At 37.3% G+C, this 11,702-nt stretch overlaps 1 protein-coding gene across 3 annotated transcripts in view; it reads left to right on the top strand.

The window, feature by feature from the left end:
• FRS2 (fibroblast growth factor receptor substrate 2) overlaps positions 1-10,215 on the top strand; it is a 97,816-nt gene extending 87,601 nt beyond the window's left edge. For all 3 annotated transcript variants that reach the window (XM_075931660.1, XM_075931656.1, XM_075931650.1), the window contains one exon: positions 834-10,215. In XM_075931660.1, coding sequence (XP_075787775.1) covers positions 834-1,784 — 951 coding nt within the window. In that variant the 3' untranslated portion in view covers positions 1,785-10,215. The remainder of the gene's footprint in view (positions 1-833) is intronic.
• Positions 10,216-11,702: the final 1,487 nt, after the last annotated feature.

Below are 11,702 nucleotides of genomic sequence, written 5' to 3' on the forward strand. Positions count from 1 at the left end.
GCATGACTGCTCAGCTGAGGGGAAAACAGGGTGTCTCTAGGGATGTGAAAGTGTAAATGGCTAACTGATGAACTAATTGGTAACATTCACGGTTACACATAGGCTCCTGGTTCGTGTGGGAAGTCATCTTAAAAGTCATCTCCATTAGTTCCTGGGGAGCTGCCTACTGCCCCACACTGCTGCCTCTGATACAGTTTTATAATTTGATAACTAATAGATTAAATGCCTTTTTGGTGGAAAGTGCTGTCCCATAATAAGGAGACAGATTCTTTGGTATGAGCCGACACTTTTTCCATCACTCAGTTGGTACAAGAGGGTGGATTTAGTCTTTAAGTGGCCAGCAGAGAAATTTTCCTTTCAGAGTGGACATCTGCTCATGTAAACTAAGCAAAGTCGTGTGTGTGTGAGAGAGAGCGAGAGCTAGCTAGCTAGCTCTCCTGTCTCTCCACATATATCGGTGGCTTTAGTCAGAGCTGCCCTAAAGCTGCTGTGACCATTGTTGGGGCTAGCCTGCCACTGGATCATGGAGCTGTACCCTGACCAGACTTCAGAGAGAGGGTAGAATTGAGCTTAGAAAATGTTCTCATTGGTTGGTCTGGGCACTTCTGACATTATTTTAAACAGCACTGCAAAAATAAGACCAGTAGCAAAGCTCCATGCTCAACACAACCCAACTGGTTGGGTTTTTATCACAAAAACTCTGTCACCCATAAATAGTCTTCTTCACTCTTCAGATAGCCAGAGAGAAAGATTTCAAGTTTTGAGGGAAGGAAAGGAGTAAGGAGATTAAAAAAAAAAAAAGTGCAACTAATGTTTGAACGTGTCTTTTACAGGTGCACACTTATGTCAACACTACTGGTGTACAAGAGGAAAGAAAAAATAGGTCAAGTGTGCATGCACCACTGGAATTAAGGCTTTCCAATGTTGAAACAAGCAAGACAACAGAAGATCACAATTGCATTGATGATAGAGATGCTCAGGTTCTCTTGGAGCCTGGAGGAGTCAAATTTGTTTTAGGACCAACACCTGTTCAAAGACAATTAATGGAAAGAGAGCAACTGGAGCAACTTGGGAGAGACCAAGTTAGTGGCAGTAGTATGAACAACTCTGAATGGGACACTGGGTATGACAGCGATGAACGTAAAGAAACACCTTCTGGTAATAAACTCGTGTATGAAAATCTAAATAGATTATCAATCCCTACTGCCTCAGGAGTCAGGAGAGGTCGTTTGACATCAACAAGTACCTCAGATACCCAGAATATCAACAACTCTGCTCAAAGAAGAACTGCATTATTAAACTATGAAAATTTGCCATCTTTGCCTCCTGTTTGGGAAGCCCGCAAGCTAAGTAGAGATGAAGATGACAATTTAGGACCAAAGACCCCATCTCTGAATGGTTACCACAATAACCTAGATCCAATGCATAATTACGTAAATACAGAGAATGTAACTGTGCCAGCAAGTGCTCATAAAGTAGAATTTACACGACGTCGGGACTGTACACCAACAGTCTTTAACTTTGATATTAGACGTCCAAGTTTAGAACACAGGCAGCTCAATTATATACAGGTTGACTTGGAAGGTGGCAGTGACTCCGACAACCCTCAGACTCCAAAAACTCCTACCACTCCACTTCCACAAACTCCAACCAGGCGCACAGAGCTGTATGCTGTGATAGACATTGAAAGAACTGCTGCTATGTCAAGCTTGCAGAAAGCACTGCCACGAGATGATGGTACATCTAGAAAAACTAGACATAACAGTACTGACCTGCCTATGTGAGCCTGGGAAGCATTAAATCATTTGCACCTTTTGTGAAGTTTATAAAATTGAAGATGCAAATAGTTCATTTGCATTTCTTAACACTAATGCCTTTTATAGACTAATAGACTTTTTTCTGAATACTTCATGAGCTTGTTTAACTAAAGGGAAATAATGTAGAGCAGGTACTCATTAAATAACACTATTTCATTCTATGTAGTAGTAATTGCTAACTAGAAGCATTGCCACTTTTCACAGTGCCTCTTTACTTGATTAGAGTTGGAGTGACATGCCAGTTCTGAAGTTATCAATATTCTGGCCATGTGCCTATAGTCATTAATGGCATTTATAACATTTTATAAAGCCTTGTGATGTACATTACTAGCTGGTAGCCCTAATTTTGCAAAGTTGATATTTGGACCTTCACTCTTCATTCATTTTGCCTACTCCAGTATGAGGAGTGTGAGTAATTCATTATCCAGTCAGTTAGACTTACCTGATATATTTTGGCTCATGTGAAGGGGTATAAACACCATGCTTCTTTGTATATGTCAGTTCATTTTTTGTATCATTTGGACAAGCTTCAGATTTAAAGTTTTCTTAATTTCTGTAACACTGAGGGGTGACATCAAGTTCACTTCGTCAGAGCTGTAATTGCATCTGAAATCAGCCGTAAGTCATTTCTGCTAGAAAAGATTTCCAAGTGGCCATATCAAGCTTCCAAAAGAGTTTTGCAGAATTTTAATCTGAGTTTTCTGAAGGAATACACAGGTTGGTTGTATCTGTGAATAAGGTTTTCTTCAGTTTCACAGTTCTGCTCACTTTTCCATGTTCATGTGCGAGATAGCTTCTTTAACTGATTCTGTAATGTCTGTAAATTAAGAAGAGTTAGGTTTTTGTGCATAATTATAACTGTTTCAGGTTTTTGTGTGTGTTGCTCCTATTCAGTTTGCACATGGTAAAAAAAAAACACTCTTGAAGGTCCAGTGGGAACTTTTGTTCTTAAAAGGGTTGCCTTTTTCCAGTGTATTATTGTTTGATTTACATCTCAAAAGTGTAAGTGTCCAGCAGCCTACAGCAAGTTGAAAAGTGTATTATGTATTTGTGTCTTCCTCTGAAGCATCAAATATAGTTCACCACAGGAAGCAAAGAACTGCATCTGGTAGTTCAATGCAGCAATTATTAAATTCTAGCATTGTGGAGCTATAGATGATGTACTTGGGTTTAGAGAGAATTAGTGACTTAAAATATGTAAAGAATTTTCTGAAGGTAATATCTATGAGCATACATATTTTCCTTTTGCATGTAGTAAACTCAGTACCTCTAATGGCTTAATTGCTGCTCAATGTTATAAGACATCCAGGTAGAATCCATCTGCTGAACATGCCAGGTATACCCTTGACAGTCACTACTCTCTATATTAATAGAATTGATAGCAGTACAGAAGCTGCAGCACAGGACCAGAAAGAAAAGAGATTAAGCTTGAGCATGTGATTTCAAAGAAACTGACTAATATGTGAACTTGTGTGATGTATAATAATCCTTGAGCTGTGGGTAAGAAAAAAATCACGTTCAAGAAACCATGGAAAGGGTCCTGAAAAAATCCTTAGGGTCCTCATGCAATATTTAAATTGAACTTTCATTTAAAACACTGTTTCCGGTCCTTTGAATACTATGAAGGACGTTCCTGCTCTCTATTACATTTTCTTTTTTCTTCAGCCAGATAATAGCAGTAGGAGTGATATTTCCAATACATTTTTCCTGTTCACGCCAGTGAGAGAGAATGGTAACCTCACTTATATCTGCCAGGCCTTTTTTCTTCAGGAAGGATTTCCAGTGTTCTTTACAAACTTCAATACTGAAATGCATCTGGATGCACAATCAGTACACTTCACAGAAGCAAGGGAAGGGGAGATTTAGCTGGGGAAAATGTAAGAAAAACTCACTGAAATCAAGAAACTTTTTCATAATCGTTTCACTATTAGTCTATGCACTTGTATACATTTTTTTTGCATGAATTAGGTGCTCAAAAAAGTGAGGGACTAGTAGCATTAATTAGAAACAGACAGTGCAGATGTATAGGGTGCTATAATTACTCCTTGCTCAGCCCTGACATTGCACCTCTGTTTTGATTTGCAATACATCACACATATATTAATCCTGGATCTGTCTTGAACTATGATTGCCAATTGTTGCAAATGATGTGGTGGATGTGTGAAGTGGGCAAGAACTAGAATGAAACCAACACGTTCTTGCCAATTTTGTGAGCTAAGGCAAAATTTCAGCATATTTCCTGCTCTTAAAAGGTTAGGATGCTTAACTCACCAACTAGCTTATCTGGAGACTTTTATGGCCCTTATCCTTATAGTATCTGAGTGTCTTAATCATTAATGGATTTTATCCTGAAATGGTCCAGTAGAGTAGGGAAGTACCATCCCCAATTTACAGATGAGGGAAACTGAGGCACAGTTGGACTATACATAGCTTGCTGAAGGTCACACACAGTTTATGGTTGACCAGGAATTCAATCCAGCTCTCCTGAGTTTTAGTCCAGTGCCCTAGCCACTACATCATGCTTCCTAGCCAAGACCTACTGTGGACCATTCAAAATAATGTTGTTTCAAACTCTTGCAGTTTTGAGTGTTGTAATATTTAGCATTTTTCTTAACTTTAGATCCTGGAGTTGTGAATACTGAAAAATCTCATTTTTTTCCTTTTATTTTTTCTAAATAAAGCTACATTTATTATCTTCTGGGAAAAAAAGCTTGAAAATGTGATTCCTAAAGGATCAAAAACCAGGAGATGTCTAAAAATAAGCTAAAATCCGATTAATGATATTTGAATGCTTGTTGTTGGCAGTACTTTTAATAAGACAAATGTAGAATAAATCACTTTCCCTTTAGGTGCAGCATATCGCTAACATACAGAGTGCATTTTAGCATTAAAGATGTTAAGTATGGTGTTTAGGTTCAGACTGTTACCTCCTTTCACACATTCTTTTAAGAACATCCCTAAACCTCTTCCATTTCCCTAAGCAGGTAATGACGTTGATTAAGCTGGATAGAGATAGGAACTACTCAATTCGTTTATGGAATTGTTTTATTTAATTTTTTCCATGAAGTAGTTGCACTTTACCCTTGGAGACTTGGTCTTTTTAGAGCAGGGGTGGCCTGGATCTGGCCCCTGAGGCTCAGGCCCCCCCCAGCATTGGGGAGCCCGTGCTGGCACTCCAGCTCCCCTGCTGCTCCACCGCAGGGCTGGAGCATACACAATTTTTCTTGGCTATGTCCCTTTAGGCTCTAGTGTGGGAAGGGAATGTGGAGAGTGTCTTTCTCAGTTGGGGGCCACATCCATGAGGTTTTTGTGTATTTTTTTTGCGTGTGTTTTGCTCCCCACCCCTGTTGTGATGTTAGACCAGGATTTCCTGACCTATGGGTCAGGACCCAAATATGAGTCGCCATTACATTTCAAAAGGGTCGCTAGGTGGCTCTTAAGGAGCCATTCACACATTTTTTTTGAATTGCCCTGGGTCACCAAGTCTTCCTGACTTGTCAAAATGGGTCTCCATCTGGAAAAGGTTGGGAACCACTGCGTTAGACTCTCTATCTGTAGGCCTGGTGGTTCAGTTTGAGCTGAAATTTCCCAACTGTATTCTTAAGCATATTTATTTGTGGACCCACAGGAGCACAGAGCAAGATGCAATAGATGTGTAACAGTTTATTGGAAAATAACTGGCATAATATGTGAAGATTACCTAACCAATGCCTACATAAAGTGGCAATATTTCTTCTAATTCTGCTACATTTCAACTATGTGCAGTTGGCCCGTGCCTTTCAGGCACAGACCTCTTCCACACTACTGATCCTCCAGTGTATAAGATCTTTAAGCTAGAAATAGTTTCCCCATATGCCACAGCTAGTGAAACATGCAGTGTGTTAATGAATTATACTACTTTTCAAAGAACTGCTCTAATGAATTCTTCTTTGCAGCATATAAGATATGAGGCACTGTCCAAGACTGCATTGTTATTGTTGCATTGAAAATGTCATTAAAGCTGGCTTTTAATCCGTTGGTTACTGTGACTGGGATCCTAGGGAGCCACACTCATTCAATTAGAGTGAATTGCAAAGAATAGGACAAACAATCCTCAAAGCTGGTGGATAGTCCAATATTTAGATTTACCAAACCAGCACAAAACAGCTTCTATAATATATTACTAGATACTCAGGAGTCAACAACACAGTTCCCTTAAAATAACCAACCTCAGGCCTCCATCTAAATACCCAAGTAAAATATGATGCAGATTCATCAAAATCTTACACATCATATAAAAAAAATCTACCAATCCCAAAGGATTGAACACGTTACCTGCCAAATTAATGAATATTCCAGAACTTATCCAAACATACTTACAGCCAATTCTTACTAACTAAACTAAGATTTTGTAGAAAAGTGAGTATTGGTTAAGAGCAATATACATTGATATGAATATGGACTATGGAGTTCAGATTCATAATAGATATGTTGAATTTTGTAGTTGCAAAGAGTTCTTCCAGAATTAGTCCATAGATTATAATCCAGTATTCATATTCAGGGTGATCCAGATGGGTCTGGAGATTTCACTCTTAACATAAAGTTTTCCCTGATAAAGCATCAAGCTGATCTGAGGTTAAAAGGATCTGGTTACAAATATCTTCATACTTCTACAGCCCCAGACTTCTCTTCAAAGTGCAATCTTGTACACTTATTTCCTAAGTATCACTGGTTCATAGGTAATTTGCTATATACTTCAAAGAGAAATCAATACAGTGACATTATTATATTTATAGTTTATTTAAATGTTAAGATCTCCTTTTGATCTCTGAATTAACAGACTACAGCATAGAAAGGACCCATTTGATTACAATGTTAACCTCTAACAATAAAAATACAAACACCAAGATTGAATTTGGGTCATTTATTTCTGTAAGCTGCTTAACCCTTTCCTGGTAGCATGTCAGTTACACAAAGAAAAACAAATACATACTTCAGAGATCCAAAATTATATTACAGTTTTTTAGTGATTGCATCAAATAGATTTTAAAATGAATAATTCTGAAAACTTTAACTAGTTTTATAACATTATTTTGGTTTCTTCTCTGCAGTTTCTAAATAAAAAAAATTACACATTTACTGATAATATATTCAGTATATGGTACAGTATTTATACAATATGGCCCTATTCTTGCTTTCATTTCAATAAATGACAAAACTATTCAGTAATAAAGCATCAGACTCCCAAGGATTTCTTTACATTTTGCACTTACTCCTTAAACATGCTAAGACATTTGACTATCAGTGTGTTCAGATCTGACACAAAGCATTTTATTGCAACATAGAGTGCAGTTATTCTGAGCCACCAGTAGCATACACAGGGCTCAGGTCAAAATTTCAAAGCAGGACCACTTTGTGGCCCTGCTCTCTACAACAACTGCATGAGCATCTACACTAATAATGTTCCTTGGAGCCTCATCTCCTCTTGTTGAAGAGCTAGTTTCACCCTCCCTAGTGTTTATGATAATCCATCACCCTTCAACCCAGTCAAGCTTTCATATTCACTCACAACCCAGATAGGCACTGAAAAAATTGGAGGCATCTACACTCAATTCATTCAACTTAAGGTAAATTAAATAATACTTTCATGGCATGACAACCTGAAAGTGGTATCTAAGTGTGAGACAGAGCATTGGTTTCAGTGAAGTTAGCCAACTTACATCCACTGACTATCCAGTCCACAATATTCATTTCGGTACCAGGGTAGATATATTTAGTCCAGGAAAATGCAGTATCAATAGAGGGCAATTTGCCTTTGTCATCTTTCACTTCTTCAATGAAGAGTGAACAGGTTTTCACTTAGTTGAGTTACTACATTGAGTGTGTGATGATTTGGAGCTCTGTTTGGTAACAGAACTGTCTGCTTCATATAAGCTGGAATCTCTAGCAGAACTCTATTTCTGCACTGTACTGTTACTTATGGTTGCAAATAAAGATGATTTTGAGGAACCATACCGTAGAAACTTGTAGTGCACCTAATTGATCTCTTATGGGAAAATTTCATTTCTCTTGCCTGTCACTAGAAGAAGCCAAGAAAAGTTTAAGCCTGTTTGTTGACTGATAGAAACTGATTTTGGCATTTAAATAGTTTTTTTCCCCATGAATAACAGCTTAGGCATTCAAATTTAACAGATTTATTCATAACAATATTTTATCAAACTCATTTAAGGAGTGCTCACATTAAATTATTTTACATTCTCAAAAAAAAAAAAAAAAAAAGGCCTGGGGAGAAATTAATTCTAGCACAAAAAGCTGTGTTAACATGGAGTTAAGGTTGCTGGTGTCCATTTTTAAATAGTACTCAGTAAAGAGACAGGAAAACTTGATTTAAAATTTTTACCGTCTTTAGAAATTATCTTCTTCCAGACAATAGGCATAGAAAATTAATAGGATATTAAAATTTACATAGCAGACTTAACTCTGACCATGCCTCTGTTAATATTTCTTGTAATTGTACTTCAAGTATGACTAAGACATTTGTCAGATGTATTATTAGGACATTATCCTAGTGTTTACTCCAGTTTAATGCAGTCTTTTGTGTGGAAATATGTAGGTATATAGGTGGAAATATGTCTGAGAGATCTTTAAAAATCATGAAACAAATATTGGACTTCTCTATATTTTGTTTTATATATTTACAAAGGGCATTTAAATTTTTTCTTTCAGCTTTAATAATTATCTAGTGTGATAATACACATTGTGACAAAGTTTTCTGATATATCCATTACTTTGCTGTATTTCTATTTAATGTAGCAAATACATGTATATACAAATGAGATGATGTAAAAATATAATTAAGAATTAGATTGTATGCTCCTCGGGGCAGGGACTAAGTCTTCCTTTGTGTTTGTAAAGCACCTAGAAAAATGGGACCCCAAAGCTGGTTGGTGTCTGAAAATGACAATGATAAATTTTGGAGACGATGACAGAGATTCAGGGCCAGATCTTCACCTTTAAAGCATGAGTACAAAGTTGTCATGAAGCTTACCTTTCCTTTCCTTGAGTCTGGCGCTATTTTCCAGGTATGTTCCCCCCACCAACTGTAAACCAGTCGAAAATCACAGCAGGTGACAAGCATAGGAGTATATAGCAGCTATGATATCCTCTCTACTGCAGCAGAGGGGGGGTGTGAGGTAGGAGCCTTTCTGTGGTGATCTTAAGCTGGAAACAGTGTCATTGAAGCCAACAGAAATATTCATTCACCACTGCAACCCACAGAGAGATTTCTGTTAATTTCAACATCTGTTGAACCAGGTGCTATCTGATCAGATTCTGCTGGCAATGAGTGCAAAATGACTGCACTATCCCAGAGTATCTGGCTGATCATGCTATCCAGGAATGACCTAAAAATACTGTAAAAATGTAATTGATTGAGCTGTTATGTATGAAAGAAAATTATAAGTGTGAAAGAAACAGCTCAGGATTGCTTGTATTTTTAATGCTAGGAATGGGCATCAGCAGCCTTGACTCCAAATTTAATGCAAGTTTTAGATTGTACGTGTGTGCGTGTATACACACATAAAGTTTACTATATATTTGGTACTAACGTGTTTTCCCTGAAGTTTGCCAAATCGTAACACAGACATTATTACTAGTAAGATATTGGTACTTAATTACTGGATGTATAGGAAATGCTTCTGGTTTGAAAAGTATTGTATGGTATCCCACAATACAGTGTATAACATCTCATTCCATTGTTGCATCACCTAGGGCTGTTACTTCCGAACCATTGTCTTCATCTTAACCTAAACTTCAAATTTGCAATTACAGTAAAACTGAATACAGCTCTAGCATGAAAGCTGAGTGGTAGTTATAGTACAGCAGTCACCATTGTGCCACAAATGCATTTATTAAATGCAAAAATATATATTTCTATAAAGGCCAAAATCACGTTTTATGTTCCTTTACTGTCATTATATTGTATGATATTGTAAGATTATTTTATGTTCTAATTTGCATTATAAAATGTTTTTTCCTACTTTAAAGGCATAAATATAACAACTTTGTATAAAGGTAGCTTTCTAGATTTTTATTTCTTTATAAAAAAAAGTCTAAATAGTGGGAGTACCATTGCCAAATTGTTTATAAAATTGTCATGAACTTTGCCCCGTATGGTTAATCTTTTACAAACATTCCGTGTTTTTCTGCATAAATACAGTATTTTTATGCTGTTTGAAATCAGCATATTAGAATTTTAATTTAATTTTGGTTTGCATTTCCATTACTGATAGCTTACCAAAATGTTCATTTAAAAAATGTATTGTGTAATGTTGCCAACATTGTTCTCCACCTTCATCAGTGCCAACTTCATTTAAAAAAAAAAATTGTAGCATGGCAATAAAAATGATTTTACATTGTAGTGAGCATGTGGCTTTCTTGCTTGTGACTAAGTTATTATTTTCGTTATTCAATATTGGGTGTGTTGTACCTTCAATCCAATAGAAAATATTCGTCCTTTTTTTCACTGTTGTCTCTGGCATACCCATAGCCTTATTAGCTGTCGTATGTTTGCTGTATTTTTTGGATTCTGATTATCACAAAGATGCCTCTGTTCTATTTTTGTAGTATTACTAGGACATAGTAATCCATCCCCTGCTGCCCATTCCCAGTCCTGACAAGCAGAGGTAAGGGATACCATCCCGCCCACAGGGTTAATAGACATTGAAGGACCTATCCTCCATGAGTTTATATAATTTTTTAAGTTTTGAATTTTTCCTTGGTGGCCATAAAAATATTTGTAAGTATTTTTGAGGTGTTACATCTTCGTAATATATAGAAAAACATTACTTTTTGTGTGGTGTCATTTAAATTGATACACTAATTAAGAAATATGGGATATTTTCCATAGAACTGAAGTCTTCTTCAAGACTGATAGCAAAATTAGTTGTCGTCCCCTTACTCACAAGAAGTTAGTGTGTCGTGACTGAATTAACAGCACCAGCAAAAGTATTAAAACAGCCTTGTAAAATTACAGTGGCCAGGACTGTAAATTTGAATCTGCATTAACTCAACATACAAAATGAACTACTGGTTCAACAATAAGCATAGGTCACAGGACTGTATTGATGAAGCTACAGATAGAAATGCAGGAAGTTCTCAACTTACAAATGGGTTGCATTTGAAAAGGTTTGTTTGTCAGCCGTTTGTTTCCATAGGAAAATGCATTCTTAGTTCCGATCTCAAAGGGGTAGCTGTGTTAGTCTGTAACTTTAAAAACAAGTTTTACTCATGAAAGCTCATGATTCTATATATTTTGATTTGTCTCTGAGGGTATGTCTACACTATGGGACAAAGTTGAATTAAGAGATACAACTTCAGCTATGCTAGTTGCATAGCTGAAATCAAAGTAGCTTAACATGGTTTTGACTCTGTCTATGCTGCAGGAAGTTGAAGAAAGAACACTCTCCCCTCGCCTTCCCTTTATTCCTTCTGAAAGCAAGGTTACTAGCATTGCCTAGAGTGCCCCTCTCACTGAAACTGGCTGTCTTAACTAGACTGCTAATTTGAACCCTGGAAGATTGACCAGTGGCAGCTTCGATCTTACTTTGTAGTGCAGACACCCTAGTGTAGAATGCCCCGGGACTACTTTGTTTTCCATAGAAACGTGTTAAATGGTAGTTATGCCCAGACGCCCCCCCCCCCCAGCCTGTTTAACTTGTAATGTAGCTGAAATAATGTACAGCAGAAAGTTTATTTAACGTGGGTGAGGAAAAGCAGATTTAGTTAAGGATGAGGAGAGAGGTGGAGATTCTGAATGGGACTTCTAGACATCTCCCAGCCCCTCCCCGGCCCATGGGCTCCTTTACCTATTCCCTGACAGCCTCCCCCATGCACCCAGTCCTCCCT

Source organism: Pelodiscus sinensis, chromosome 1 (genome assembly GCF_049634645.1).
Source record: "Pelodiscus sinensis isolate JC-2024 chromosome 1, ASM4963464v1, whole genome shotgun sequence".
Classification (NCBI taxonomy): domain Eukaryota; kingdom Metazoa; phylum Chordata; order Testudines; family Trionychidae; genus Pelodiscus; species Pelodiscus sinensis.